This window comes from Pseudorca crassidens, chromosome 11 (genome assembly GCF_039906515.1).
Source record: "Pseudorca crassidens isolate mPseCra1 chromosome 11, mPseCra1.hap1, whole genome shotgun sequence".
Taxonomy (NCBI): domain Eukaryota; kingdom Metazoa; phylum Chordata; class Mammalia; order Artiodactyla; family Delphinidae; genus Pseudorca; species Pseudorca crassidens.
Genome location: NC_090306.1, coordinates 50,784,678 through 50,799,500, shown reverse-complemented (window position 1 = coordinate 50,799,500; position 14,823 = coordinate 50,784,678). Strand labels below are relative to the sequence as shown.

General features: G+C 37.9%; 1 protein-coding gene across 3 annotated transcripts in view; it reads right to left on the bottom strand.

The window, feature by feature from the left end:
• Positions 1–14,823, bottom strand: part of SLC16A7 (solute carrier family 16 member 7) — a 160,526-nt gene that overhangs the window by 44,311 nt on the left and 101,392 nt on the right. For all 3 annotated transcript variants that reach the window (XM_067697192.1, XM_067697191.1, XM_067697193.1), the window contains one exon: positions 12,909–13,152. In XM_067697192.1, the coding sequence (XP_067553293.1) occupies positions 12,909–13,125 (217 nt within the window). In that variant the 5' untranslated portion in view covers positions 13,126–13,152. The remainder of the gene's footprint in view (positions 1–12,908; positions 13,153–14,823) is intronic.

Below are 14,823 nucleotides of genomic sequence, written 5' to 3'. Positions count from 1 at the left end.
TAACTGAATTGCTTTGCTGTACACCTGAAACTAACATGACATTGTAAATCAACTATACTTCAATAAGAAAGTTTAAAGGAAAAGAATAAAGGAGGAGATGATAGTGGACTTGAAGAATGAGAAGTCAGTGAGAAATAGTCATCTCATGGATTGGGAGAGAGGCTGGGTTAGAGCAACAGAAAATAGAGTATGGTTACCAGGCAGCTTAAGGGCCTTCTTGAGATTACCGATCATCAATTAAGAGACAAGTACATCCTGCAGCGTGTTTTTCCTCAGTTACATTGAGCTGTGAAGATGCAGGCACTGAGCAGGTGAAGAGGCAGCTGGTTTCATCAAGGCATGCAGGAAAATGGGAAGGTAGGTAAACGAGAATGTATGCAAAGAAGTGATAATCATTGAATCTGCTATTTAAGTAAGGAGGGTGAAGATGGCATAAGGGGAGCACTGATAAGTGTGGCAGTATCAATACATAGATGGATAGTACCAGTGGGCTGAAGGATTACTAGAGTTGGGGTACTAGAGGAAATGGGCTGATAGAACCTAGTGTTGGAGAGTAAAATACAAGAAAATTGAGATTATGAAGGGTTTAAAAGTTACTGGTAATGACAAGTTTAAGGATGTGAACATCGGAGTTAGGTTCTCACTGGAGAGGGACTGAATGATGATGATGATTATGATGATGATGATATAGCTACTACTTCCAGCACTATCTTTTCTATTACAACAAAGTGTCCAGGTTGGAATCCATAACGTCCTCCCATTTTGTAGAGAAAGTACTAAAGCTTTGAGGGATAGATAACACGCTTCAGGAGATATTAGACACAGGACATTCCTAGGCCTATCTGACTTCAAAGTTATACTTTTCTCTCTCTGTTTTTTTAGTGACATAGGAAGTTCATACTTCCATGTCTGGTCCTTTTCAATAATAGAACGATATATTTCTATTGGCATGAGAACTAATTATGCCTTCACAAGTCTGACCCTATTCTATTGCAAGAAAACATAGGCCAAATTCATGAACGTATGTTACAAGAAAAAAAAAGTGATGTAATTAGAAATTTTAGTCAACTATAAATATACAAATAACAATAAAGTAAGAAAATTCCAAACTAGGACAAATCTACTCTCCTTCCAATTTTGTATTCTTTTGACAGTGATGCCATAATGGATTTGACGGAATATATGGCTGTTGCATGTTACCCCAACCTGGAGAGCAGGAAAGAAAAGGATAAGGTTCTCATATCACTAAAACTGAAAAGTGAACAGAAATACGAGCATGAAAGTCAGAGAGACCAAGTTATGAGTCCCGTTTTCTTGAAAAATTACCATGCTATCTTATTCCCAGTAAATTCACAATTCAACAACCCCAATATGGGTGAATTGATAAGGAATATATGTTAAAGACCTTTGTTTTCATTTATATCTAGATCTACCATTCATGCATTCATCTAAAGTTTGATTCTGTTAAAATTTTGGTCTAATTCATTTTTTTATTGGGATCATAAATTCTATTGGCTTATCATTGTCATATTATAAAATTTCCCTTTTTCAGGCTGTCTTGGGCCCCACATTTCCTTCTCTCGCACCACGATTCCAATATTGTGGAATTTAGTTACAACTATTCACACAATTCATACCCTTCAGGACTTCATATTGTTTTATTATCTCCCTTTCCAGGCTTGGTATTTCCCCCCTATAAAGACAAAATCTGATTTGTCTGTCTTGATAGAAGTGGTATTCTCTATTTCAAAAACAAATACAGGCTCACAAATATGTGTTTCTGATCCTTCTAGCTTCTCTGTTTTGAATTTTCTCTGGCCGCATTATGTTACCAAGTATGATGCTCACTTTGTGTGTCTAGTGTGTTAAAATCTGTTCAGACAATATGCAGCCATTCACAGCAAATGACGGCACACAACAACTTCTCTGCAATTGGGATGGACTTGGCACCTCACGCATCCCACATGTCCCTTGTTGTCTGTTTGTCCCAGACAACAAGGGACAAAGAAAAGTTTGTTCCAGACAACAAGGGACAAAGAAATTGAGAAACTTTAAAAAGTTTCTCAATCTCTAGATCCATGTCCACTCTGGAAGATGACAGAAATCTGCAACATTGAGAAAGAACTCTGTTTCAAAAACAGTTTCTTTAGCCCAGAAGTCAGATTAGCAACTGTTATTTCTGCCACATGGATTTCACAACTGTCATTTCCACAGCACATACCATTGCATCTTTCCACTAATGTCATAACAGCTTACAACCGATGAGATAAAATCTCAAATACTTTTACCTTACTCTGATTTTTTTTTCTCTTAATTAATAGGACTAAAAGGTTGCTCTAAATGTTTTTGGTCTCTACATGATTCTTCTTCATCAACATAAGTCATGGACCTGAACATTGTGTCACCTGGTAGACGTCTGGAAAATTTAAAAGAAACTCCAAATCACTAACACACACGTAATGTTTCTCCTTTCATTATCTGGATTTCACTCATGTTCTTATTCACAGATCCTTTTCGCTCATCATCTGAAGAGAACAGATGAATCCAAAGTAGATCCAAGTTCTATTTCTTGGGTTTTATTCCTATTCAGCTTTCCGGAAATGCACACTCATTGCTGGGGTGCTGAGAAAATATATAGGTTGCTTCCATTTACTCCTTCAGATGAATCTTTAATCCAATCACTGATTGCATGGGAGGTGAGGCCAAAGAAGAATGGCATGAATCAAAAACACACTATGACCGTCAAACATTCCTAGGGAGTGCAGAGCACATCCTAAGGAGAACAGTGTAAGGCTAGAGAGCACTGCTTCCAAAATCTATCAAAGCTCCCACAGAAGCTGCCCAAAGCTTTCCACTTAATGCCCCCCTAGTGACTAGAAAGATTCTAAGTGTAATTATTATTACTTTAATAGCTTGAGAAATTTATATTCCTCTAGTAAGAACTTCAGTAAAATTGAGGGTGATAATCAATATGTAATCATAAACATTAATGTAAATTAGCCTTGTGATTGTGCAGGCTTATTGCATTCTTAAAAACAACAGATAAAACAATTATAATAAAAATGTTGGGTAACTCCAAATCTTTTCATACAGTACAAGAAACAGTAACTTTGTCACAGAAAGTCTAAAGGTACGGTCAATCCTCATTATCGTTGGGTTCCATATTTTTGAACCTGCGTACTCACTAAAATGTATTTGTAACCCCCAAATCAATGCTTGCAGTGTTTTCACTGTCATCCACAGAGATGTGCAGATTGGGGACAAACTGGAACCAGCAGCTACACATGTTCCCAGCTGAGGTCAAAGAAGGTGACACTCTGCCATCTTTTTCCAGCTCTCATACTATAAACAAGTGTCTCCCTATTTAGTGCCATATTTTCCACACTTTTGTACTTTTTATTAGTGATTTTGATGTTTGAAATGGCCTTCAAGCATAGCGCTGAAGTGCTGGCTAGTGTTCTTAAGCACAAGAAGACTGCGATGTGCCTTACAGAGAAAATATATATGTTATATATTTTTCTTTCAGGCATGAGTTATAATACTGTTTGTCATGAGTTCCATGTTAATGAGTCAATGATACATATTAAATAAGGTGTCTTTAAACAGAAACGTGCATAAAACAAAGTTATGTATTGATCGATTGATGAAACTGTGACCAGCGGATCGTAGGAACCTAACCCTGTATTTCTCTTAGGAGCGGGAGCTCAGTAATCAATACTTCAGTGTCCATGTCAATTTCATAGAACATAACTAACTAATTGGCATAATGAGAATCAACTGTATCTTAGCACTTTCGGATTATGAATATGTTCTTAAAATAGAACAAAAGCAGGGAGAGTACTCAGAGTTGTGATCTTGGTATCCTAGATGCCCATCTTCTGATCTCTTCTGTCTGTATGGACACAAAATATGTTGCCCAGGATCATTTCAGTGGACTTTTAGGCCATCAACCACACCTCTCTCCATCTTGCCCTCATGTATTAATCACATTCACCTCCTTTGCTACTAGAACTCTCTATAACTCTTCCCCTTTAGGGATTTCATTTATAATATTTCTTCTGCTTTGAATACTTCCCTTCCTTTGATTAGTGCTGTATCCTCACTCTCAAGTTCAGCTCAAGAAACATTTCCTGATCACAGCTTTGAGATCTGTTTCCTTTTTATATAGTTTCATGGCAACTACTATGTTTCTTTACTCATGTGTATCGTAACTGTTATTAGAGAAAGGTGAAAATATCTATTTCATATTCTGTAAGCATATCTGGTGTCTGATGGCTTGGTGTGGCTTTCCAGTGCCAAGCCACTACTTTGCACATGGTAGATGCTCAATGTACATCTGTAAGATAAATGAATGAGTGAAATTATATAAGGTTTAGTCCCCAATTATGACACTGGATTACCTACATATCCCCACCTCTGTTGATCACAAACAAATACTGTGCATAATTGGTATTTCTGCCACAGCTGGGGATCTCATCTTAGGGTCAGATCCATGAATCACACATCTGCATATGTAATTCTAGCTGGCTGAGCAAATTCTTGCTCAAGGACAGCCATCTAGATTAATTGTTTAAAAATCTCTCAGGAATAGATCAATTTCTCTGCCAAAGTCACTATTTTTGTAAGAAATAAAAAAGTATTCAAAGGGTATTTCCAATTTCCTAACATAATTTGTCAAACTTAAGTCACTCACAGCACATGAAAATATGATATTTAATTTTCATAATGTCCTTTTAAAATAGTTAATTGAAAAAAAAACTGTTGCATATTCCCAATCCTAATATATATATTGTTTGAGGGGGCAGAGAACGGCTCCTTCTTTTGAAAGAAACATTCATAGAAATAGTTTGCAAATTAACCAATATAGTTCAGGAAAGTGTTTCATGCTAGACCTCACTAGGACCTTTTAGAAATTTAACCCACATATATCTATCATAGATCTTTTCTAGTTAGTTAAAGAAGAAAGCATTCAACAAGGACATGAAAAGTAACTCACAGAATATAAGGGAGGATAAAAAAAAAACACAAAAAAAAACAAGCTTGGATGCTGCCATGACAAAATACAATGACTGGGTGGCTTAAACAACAGGAATTTATTTCTCACAGTTCTGGAGACTGGAAGCCCAAAGTCAAGGTACCAGCCAACTTGATTCCTGATGAGAGCTCTCCTCCTGGCTTGCAGACCAATTGCCTTCTTGCTGTGTCCTCAAATGGCCTTTCTTTGGTGTGTGGGCATGGAGAGAAAGAGATCTATCTCTTCCTCTTCTTATAAGGCCACCAATCCTTCTGGAGTAGGACCTTACACTTATGACCTCATTTAACCTTAATTACCTCCTAAAAGCCCTATCTTCAAACAGTGATATTGAGGGTTAGGATTTCAACTATGGATTTGCGGAGAAGACGCAATTCAGCACAGCCTAAATCACACTATAAAATGGATTGCTCCAGAGGAGGCATACCAACTGCTGCCACCAATGACCACAGACCCTACCGCCTATACCACAAATCCCACTGACTCTCAACACTGACACTATTTTTGTGTTGCTTTTGGATCATGGACTATCTGCAACCATCTCCTCTGAATGTGTTATCTGGGGCATCTGTTTCTTCACATCAGTGGTTTCTGAATCAAACCTGGCCTTGCTACACTGGGTTAATGGGTCCTGGGTACTCTAGGTGAAAGGAATTCTATGAAAGTAAATTTCTGGCTTTTTACCTGGGGATGCAGGAAATCACGAAGCTGGGCATCCCCTATTTACAGGAAGGATTTTCAGAGATCTATGATGGCCCCAAAGAATGATCTATGTCCGTTTCACCACCTGAGTAGTAGGAGGCATAGGGGAGATGCCACAGCAAATATGAGTGAAGTCCATAGTATCCTTTTAGAACTGATTATTGACCTATTTATTTCTTGCTTCACCCTCTGTTTCCAAACCTTATCGGCACAGGTTGCTTGAGTCAGATTTACTATCTTGCGTGAACCTAATCTGCAGTTTCATTCTATAATGGTTAATATCAAGATCAACACAGGAACAACTACCACGAATCAAATACTAAAAATTCCTAAGCATGGAACTCAGTACTTTCTATACATTATAATCGTTTATTCATGACAACGACCCTGACCCGTGGATACCATATGTACATATACAAACATTTCTTTCATTTGCAATTTTACAGATGGGGAAACTGAGGATCCAGGGTCAAATGCGTGGCCCAAACAACAAAGTGGCCAAGTCCACATTTCATATCTGTTATCTTGGAGCTCATTATTCTAATGGCAATGTTCTTCTGCCTCTCTGTTCTGCTCTTAAGCCATTAATAAACCCTCTGGAGATCCCAGGACTTTGCAGATCGAAGCTCCACTCAAGGGGCCAACTCTTGTCAGGTACAGTTGAGTCCTCTGGTTGGCTACTAAATATTATATTTCATTAGACAATCTGGTATAAGCATTTTGACATATACCTAGATAGCCACTTAGCTATAGAGAAATTATCTAATTGTAAAGTTACTCATGAGTGATTAGTAAAAGCAACACGTGGTTTTATTCTTGGGAAATCATATATTACTCTTTTTTTTTTTTTTTTTTTTTACGGTACGCGGGCCTCTCACTGTTGTGGCCTCGCCCGTTGCGGAGCACAGGCTCCGGACACGCAGGCTCAGTGGCCATGGCTCACGGGCCCAGCCGCTCTGCGGCATGTGGGATCTTCCCGGACCGGGGCACGAACCCGTGTGCCCTGCAACGGCAGGTGGACTCTCAACCACTGCGCCACCAGAGAAGCCCTATTACTCTATTTTTAAAAGGGTAGTGAGCAGTTATTGTTTTGTCTCTTCAAAAGCCTTCCTTCCTCTGGGAAGAGTGTCATCCTTCCTTTAGGGAACTGCTCCTTTCCTACACCAAATACAGAGTTCCACTCAGCCTGCCAATGTTAGCTCCTCATTCATCCACTGCCTGCAGGGGCAGATGAAAGGAGGCCAGACCCTAGCAGTCTTCCCTAGAATTTGTCTAAGTATAATTTAGGGAAGAGAGGCAATCTCTCTCATGTCAAATTTGAGACTGAAATATGAGATGGAGAAGCCGGTAATCATCTTCCTTGTGTCCGGGGGAGGATACCGAAGCAAATAGACAAGGCTACCCCACGAGAAGCAGCAGAGGGGAGAGAACAATGTGATGGACAGATGGAAATCATCTGTGCTAGTCGACCTGGAAGACTCTGGTACCCAAGTCCCTCCTCTGACCTGTATGCAGGAATGTTTTCTCTTTAGACCTTAGGGGGTTTGAATAAGGGTTCTGTCATTTGCAACCAAAACACATCTGCATAAAATATGTAATGAGAAAATAGTGTATTTTAGAGAAATTTTAAGCCAAAAATCAGGAAAGATATTCTTATTCTTGCCAGGCCATAAATTAGTAAGTAGGTTCTTTTCGTAAGTCCGTAAGTAAAATGTTCACTGTCTAAAGCACACATATCAAAAGGGATTTCAGTAAAGTTTCTTAAATTTTCTCTGTTGAAAATAACCTTTAGTAATAACCCAACAGTATGTGGACTGGATCAGCAGCCTTCTGTAGCGAAAGTATTTCCTTGAATAGTCTCAAAGTCCTAAACATACCTGGGATCTGCCCTTGATTCCTGCCTCCTCCATCCCTGCCTTGAGAGGGACAAAGAAAGTTCTGTGGGCATTATTTGATCCCTATTTCTGTGCCTTGAAGTGCCTGCCTCTCACTTGTATTCCCATGAAAAATGGCAATGGGATTTCCACTTACGACTCCTTTTCTATTTGAGATACTGAAGGCTTCCTCTTCTCTAACAGAGATCTGAAAAAGTAGCATATGTACAAACCTTCTCATGACATAATATAAGCTCAATGACTAAGGACATCCCATCGTCTGTTCTAGTCCTTACTTAAAATTTACATAATTTATACTGTGGTTACACAACAATCGAAGCCTTCATGTTTGTACTGATCAGTATAATCTAGGTTTTATTCCACATAAGAAAACTGCAGAAGCTTAATAAAAAGTTCTTTCTTACTCATTCAAAGTATAAAGTGGACCAAGGATCTTTCCCTTGTAGCCACATCATATGAAATAAGGCTGTGGGGAAAAAGGAAAAGGAAGATCCATGCCAGCTGGAACTGCCTTGTCTAGGTGTCCAGGGATGACAAACATCCTTCCACTCACATTTCATTGGTCAGAACTAGTCACTTGGGGACTTCGCTGGTGGTCCAGTGGTAAGGAATCCACCTTCCTGTGCAGGGGATGCAGGTTCTATCCCTGGTCAGGGAACTAAGATCCTACCTGCCACGGAGCAACTAAGCCCACGTGCCTCAACTAGACAGCCCGTGTGCCACAAATTACAGAGCCCATGCGCTCTGGAAACTGTGCACCACAACTACAGAGCCTACGCTCCACAACTAGAGAGAAAACCTGCAGGCCAGAACTAGAGAGAAGGCTGTGTGCCGTAATGAAGAGCCCTTCCGCCGCAACGAAAGATCCCGCATGCCACAGTGAAGATCCTGCATGCCGCAACTAAGACCCAATGCAGCCAAAAATAAAATTTAAAAATAAATAAATAAAAGGGAAGATGGGAAATATTCAAGAGCACATGGAAATTTGGTGAGCAAAATGGTTTCTGCCACACTGGACCATATTTCCTAGGAAAACCTTAGCAATATCTACATTAGTGGATGAAAAAATAACCCACCATGGTGTAGGTATAAGAAGAACACAGCCTGCTTGCACAGGGCTGTCCAAGTGTACCTGGTACTTTGGGTACGCTGGGTTTTGTAAAGCTAAGCTGAAAGTCCTAGGTATCTTAATTGCAAGGTTAGAATGAACTTCTTTTCTATCTTAATTGCTGCTAAGATACAACACCATATGACTTATTTTCATAGTCTCCTTCATTCTGCAAACATATTTAGAGCACAGAGCAAAATAATATAGTGAGCTTATTTAGACTTTAAAAAGAATAGAAAAATACACATTATATACTATGGCCACCAACCTCCTATGACTAAAACCTTTTGCTTGTTGGCCTCCAGTCAAATAAGCTCAGTGGTCTGATGCTTGGTCCCTTGGGTATAGTAGTCCATCATAAAACCATCACCCTTCCTTTAGCACAATTGGCAGGTACTGCTCACGTAAAACAGAAGAGTAAGTTGCCATGGAGATAAAGCCAACTCTCCACTTTAGAATGGCTGATTCTTCCAAGTCATAACAGATATTACCAGAAAAATAACATGAGGTACTCACAGAGACTGGCAGCACCAAATCTGTGTTCTGTCATTGAGTAGCTAACCATGTTCACATTATCTTTTGGTATAGTAACAAAGACACACATTGCACTAAAAGATAATCCAACATAATCACTGTTTACAAAATAAATCCTTATATCTGTCTAAACAATGTGGAAACTTTAAATCGTAATATGTTTTCTACCTCTAATTAGTGCTTTATTAATGGGGTGACCACTCTCCTTGACCTATTTGCTGAAATTCGTTGGAGCTCCAGGAGACCATACGGATGGCCAGATGGGGTACTGTAATTTAATGCCGTTATTCTAAGGATGAAATAAAGGGTAAACATAATTTGCATTCTTTTCCATCCTTCCTGCATGCCTTTTATTAGTTTCATTTTTAATTCAGACATAAGAAGGGAAAATAATACCTTGCTACCAAGGCCCAAATGCCAACTAATTATTACAAGAGACTCCGGCCCTGACATCACAGGCCAAGCCTCTGAACATACTCCATCTTACCCAGTGACCCCACCATGGTGATTAATAGGTTGAGTGCTAAGCCCTAATGAGTGTCAGATCTTAGATGTTCTCTAGGCTAATGTAATTAGCACTATGTTGAACACAATATTTCAGTTACTTGGTAGAGAGACTCATTATACTTCATAGTAAACTATATGCCTTTTTGCTTTACATCTTTGAATTTATTTCATAATCATCAGCCTAAAAGGCCTCTATAAGTAGAGATTTTTCAAATATTAGAGAAGAATTTAAATACAATATTTTTAAATCAAATATTGATTTGCTCTTACAACAGTTCAGAGATACTTGTTGAAATGTAAGTTTCTGGACTCTACCAACAGAAATTCGGATAAAAAAGGGTTTGGGATAAGACCCAGAACTATGCATTTTTAATAACAGACCGATGATTCAGAAGCAGAAAATCTGTGGACCATACTTGGAAAAGCACTGCCACTTTAGTAACAGGACCAAGGTCTGTGTCTTAGATTAATTGAGCCTATCAGACTTTTTGTTTTAAATAGTTACTATGTTTCTGAAAAAAAGTATCTGCACCCACATAAGGGGAATTGATTTCATAATGAGATTACAGTTTTAAATGTACCAATATTTCTTGTTAGAAAAATTAAAAACTAATTATCAAGGTAAGACATGGATGTTATTTCCAACAAACCATGTAAGTGTATGAGTTCTCCATGCAACAGTGGACATTGCAGGTAGTAACTGTTCTATCCAGCAGGCAATGGACCTGGAATTACTTTTCTACTTTTTTTTTTTTTTTTTTTGCGGTACGCGGGCCTTTAACTGTTGTGGCCCCTCCCATTGCGGAACACAGGCTCCGGACGCGCAGGCTCAGCGGCCATGGCTCACGGGCCCAGCCGCTCTGCGGTATGTGGGACCTTCCCAGACCGGGGCACGAACCCGTGTCCCCTGCATCGGCAGGCTGACTCTCAACCACTGCGCCACCAGGGAAGCCGTACTTTTCTACTTTTAAGGGAAAGACCAAAGGGTAGGTGAATTTCTGATGACTCTTCTCCATAGCAGAGATGATGTACAAAATGCCTCAGGTCTAATGAGTAAGGACTCTAAGCACTTTTTCCAACTACTTACTCAGAACTCACCTAGATATTATCAACTTCAATCACTACGTACTAAGTATTGTCATGTGTCTAGCATTGCTTTCTTAAAACAACTAGATACAAAATCCCCGTGGATCTTTAATTTACACCTATTTTATTCATCTATTACCCTAAACATTTTAAGGCAGTTTTTTCTAAATTGCTATTTTACCAAACTAAAGTTTTCTTGATGAACTTCAAAAAACTTCTCTTTTGTGTTTTTTAACATTTATATTGTATGTATTAAAAATGGGAAAATCAGAGCACAAATAAAATAAAAACAGTTATTTAATGATAAATATATATTTACTTACTTATAATTTGGCATTGAGATTTATTGGTTTGAGAAAAGTAATTACGTTGTTCTTCATTCTAAGCCTCCTTTTAGAGCCAGCTTGGGAGTGGAAGAACGTCATATGACCAGCGTACAGTATCTACTGTTTCTACAGTCATCAGAGATAACACAGGTACAACCTTTAAAGCAACTGTCTAGTGGAGAATCTCAGAAAGTGTTTTAAAAGCAAAGGTTTTCACTGACATACCCAAATAGCACTTTAAAGTTACCTTTTGGTCCTGGAACAGAAATGCATCATTTAACCTAACCAAAAAGGTAATGGAGACATACAGTGGATTAACGTAAAATCACTGACATACAGAAAGTAGAAAATACCCACTAACACACACACACACACACACACACACACACACACACACGCACGCAGGATTATTTGGGGATCAAATTTTTACCTTGGTAGTACAATAAAAAGATAATACCCTAAAGAATAATTATTATGTCACTAAACAAGTGACCTTGGTGGGGCAGTACCTAAATCAGGTTTGTGGAAGGCCTTGCACAGACCTGGCTCTGCCACTTACTTTATGGAGGTAAGAGAAAGGCCAAAGAGCAGAGTGATTACACGTGTGGGGTCTCAATTTCTATCTGCCACTAATGAGCTGCTTGACCTGGGAAAAGTACTTTATCTTTCTATCTCCTTGGCTATATAATGGAAAGAAGTAATTCTTATTTCACAGAATGTTAAAAGAATCAGGTCATATGACACATAGCAAGCATTTAGAGAGGCCTTAACTGAAAGTAAATATGAACATGCATTGGATATTGCTCCTAACGGTATATCCCCATCACTACGAACCATATTATCCTCACCTGTAAAGTAAGACATTGAAAGATGATTTGTATAATTTCTTTAAGTGCTTATATTCCGAGTGTATATCTGTATCTTAAAGTCAAATATCCAGCTGAAAATGAAAACCCTAAAAATCTAAAATGAAAACCCTAAAATCTAAATATTTTAAGTAGTGATTAAAAGAAAACTGTAGACAGTCTGGTCTGCTGTAAGGATTGATTTCAAGCAGATAGGTGACATAGCAATGAACTAATAATTCCAATAATTTTTAACAGAAGTGATACGGTACTTGTTTATTCATTATTCCTTATGCATCATACCCTCATTTGAACATGGAATGTAACAAGATAATCGTCAGGCAACCATTTAAATTAAAAAATGTCATATTTAGTAAGTACTACAGAGATAAGGAATTATTTTATTCACACGAACTTGAATGGATCCAGAACGTACATGATAACACTCTATTTTGCAACTTAAAGTGAATTACTTTCTAGGCTTATAGATTGTCAGCAACTTGAGTTTCATTCAGAAAAAAGCAACTGTAGCAATATTAGGAAATGATACTACCATTATAGTATAGACTCTATTCCAAATTAAATGGAAAGGTACCACCCTTGAAAATTCCATAATTTAATAAATCTTAGTTTGTGCAAAGACATCCTCATTCAAATAAATACTCTAGTAAGACTCAGAATAAAGTGAATAGTTTAAGATGTTGAATTACTAAAATCACTAAAACTTCAGTCCTAATTATACTTCTGGTTGGTTTTAAGTGAGGATAATATGAAAACAGGGCTTTAATGTACCAAGGCACTACATGTAAAATACTGTGGCATGGAGCAATTGCTTTCTTAAACCAGAATTGTATTTAGTCCAAAGAACCTTACCTCCTGCGTACATAACAGCTAGCATAGTGGATGATATCCATGCTATTTCACTGTAGGTAGTGTTGAATATTAGCTGAATTTCTTTGAAGAAAACTGTGACAGCTTTGGGAAATGCATATGAAAATCCAATGGAGATAAAAGCTGCTCCAACCACTACCCAGCCCCATCCTCCATCAGGAGGTGGATGTGGCGGTGGGGAGCCTGCTGGGGGTGGCATTTCCACTCTATTTGGAATTCAAGTAACCTGCATTAAAAAAATGAAATAACAGTTTAAGCCATATTTCCATTTTCATAAATCACTCTTGGTAGTTATCAAAATAATATTATTATTATATTTTTATTCTATTAACTACAACTATGTAATTTTTTCATAAATATTTTTAATACTCTGGTACTCAGAAAGTTATCAGAAAATTAACCAAAAAATTGGAGTGAGGTATGTAACTTTCTTATGGGTTAAAAATTGAAAGCATTTTGTTTATGGAAACAACAATTACTCAAAGAGACGTTAAGAATTCAGATTATACTAAAGTACCAACCAAAAAACAAAAGCTATCTCAGTCTGATTTCTAAGATAAATGAAGCTGTCATCACTTAGAATAATTTCTTAATCCAAAACATTTAAGATTTTCTATACAAAGGTTAAGAAGACCTTACATTACATCTGATGAATTTCACAGAATTAAATAGTAAGCATATTTTAGAATTTTTCCACTTTAAAAAAAATTATTTATGTATTTATTTTTGGCTGCATAGGGTCTTTGTTGCTGCGCGCGGGCTTTCTCTAGTTGTGGTGGGTGGGGGCTACTCTTCGTTGCGGTGCGCAGGCTTCTCATTGCGGTGGCTTCTCCTGTTGTGGAGCGTGGGCTCTAGGGGCGTGGACTTCAGTAGTTGTGGCACGTGGGCTCAGTAGTTGTCGCTCGTGGGCTCTAGAGCTCAGGCTCAGTAGTTGTGGCGCACGGGCTTAGTTGCTCCGCAGCATGTGGGATCTTCCCGGACCAGGGCTCAAACCCGTGTCCCCTGTATTGGCAGGAGGATTCTTAACCACTGAGCCACGAGGGAAGTCCTCCACTTTTAATAATTGACAATACTTAAAGACATTTTAGCATAGATCTATTTTCTAAAATTATAGGATTAGAAATTGTATGATTCTAATGAATTAATTTTAATGCACTTCCAAAACTGGTGATACCTATCATTTTATGAATGATACATTTTACGAATTCTTCATAGCAATGATACGCTCCCAATCAAATGGATGGTATGTTATTTTTATTCAAAGAAAAGGACTTTCTTTTTGGATATGCCTAGGAACACTTAACTGCTAGCTTTATGGTACAGAGCACCCACTCTCTTGTGGAAGAAATGATCACAAATAGCTTAATACAACTGAAATTAAATTTAAAAAATCTTGGTTCCCTAACATCAATGTTCCTTTGTAGAGCGATGCTGCTTGCTTGGTCTTTAGCTGTAATCGCCAATATTTCTCAGCATCTTCCTTTTACTACTCTAATTCCATTTGTGAATATTTTTCAATTGGAATGTAGAGTGAAAAGGAAACGCTTGTCTGTTTGGTAAGACAATATAGAAAATAAGCAAATAAAAGCTAAATTTGCCACTAATTCAGGAAACCTACCAAAAAACTAAACAGGTATCTATGAACAGACAGAGAGGTTTAATTTTTGTTTGATGTCAAACTGTATCTAAGATATTTTTGGTGATCTTCTATACGCACCTTCCATATTTTGAGTGAAAACATTCTTTAAAGTTTTCTAATTTGTCCATAGTTCTACCCAAGGACTTTGCCTTCAGAAACTCATATAGGCAAAATGATAAAAATGAAACTTAAAATAGGTAGAGCACCGTTTCCCTAGAATAAATACTATGATGATGAGTATTAGAATGGAAGTAACAA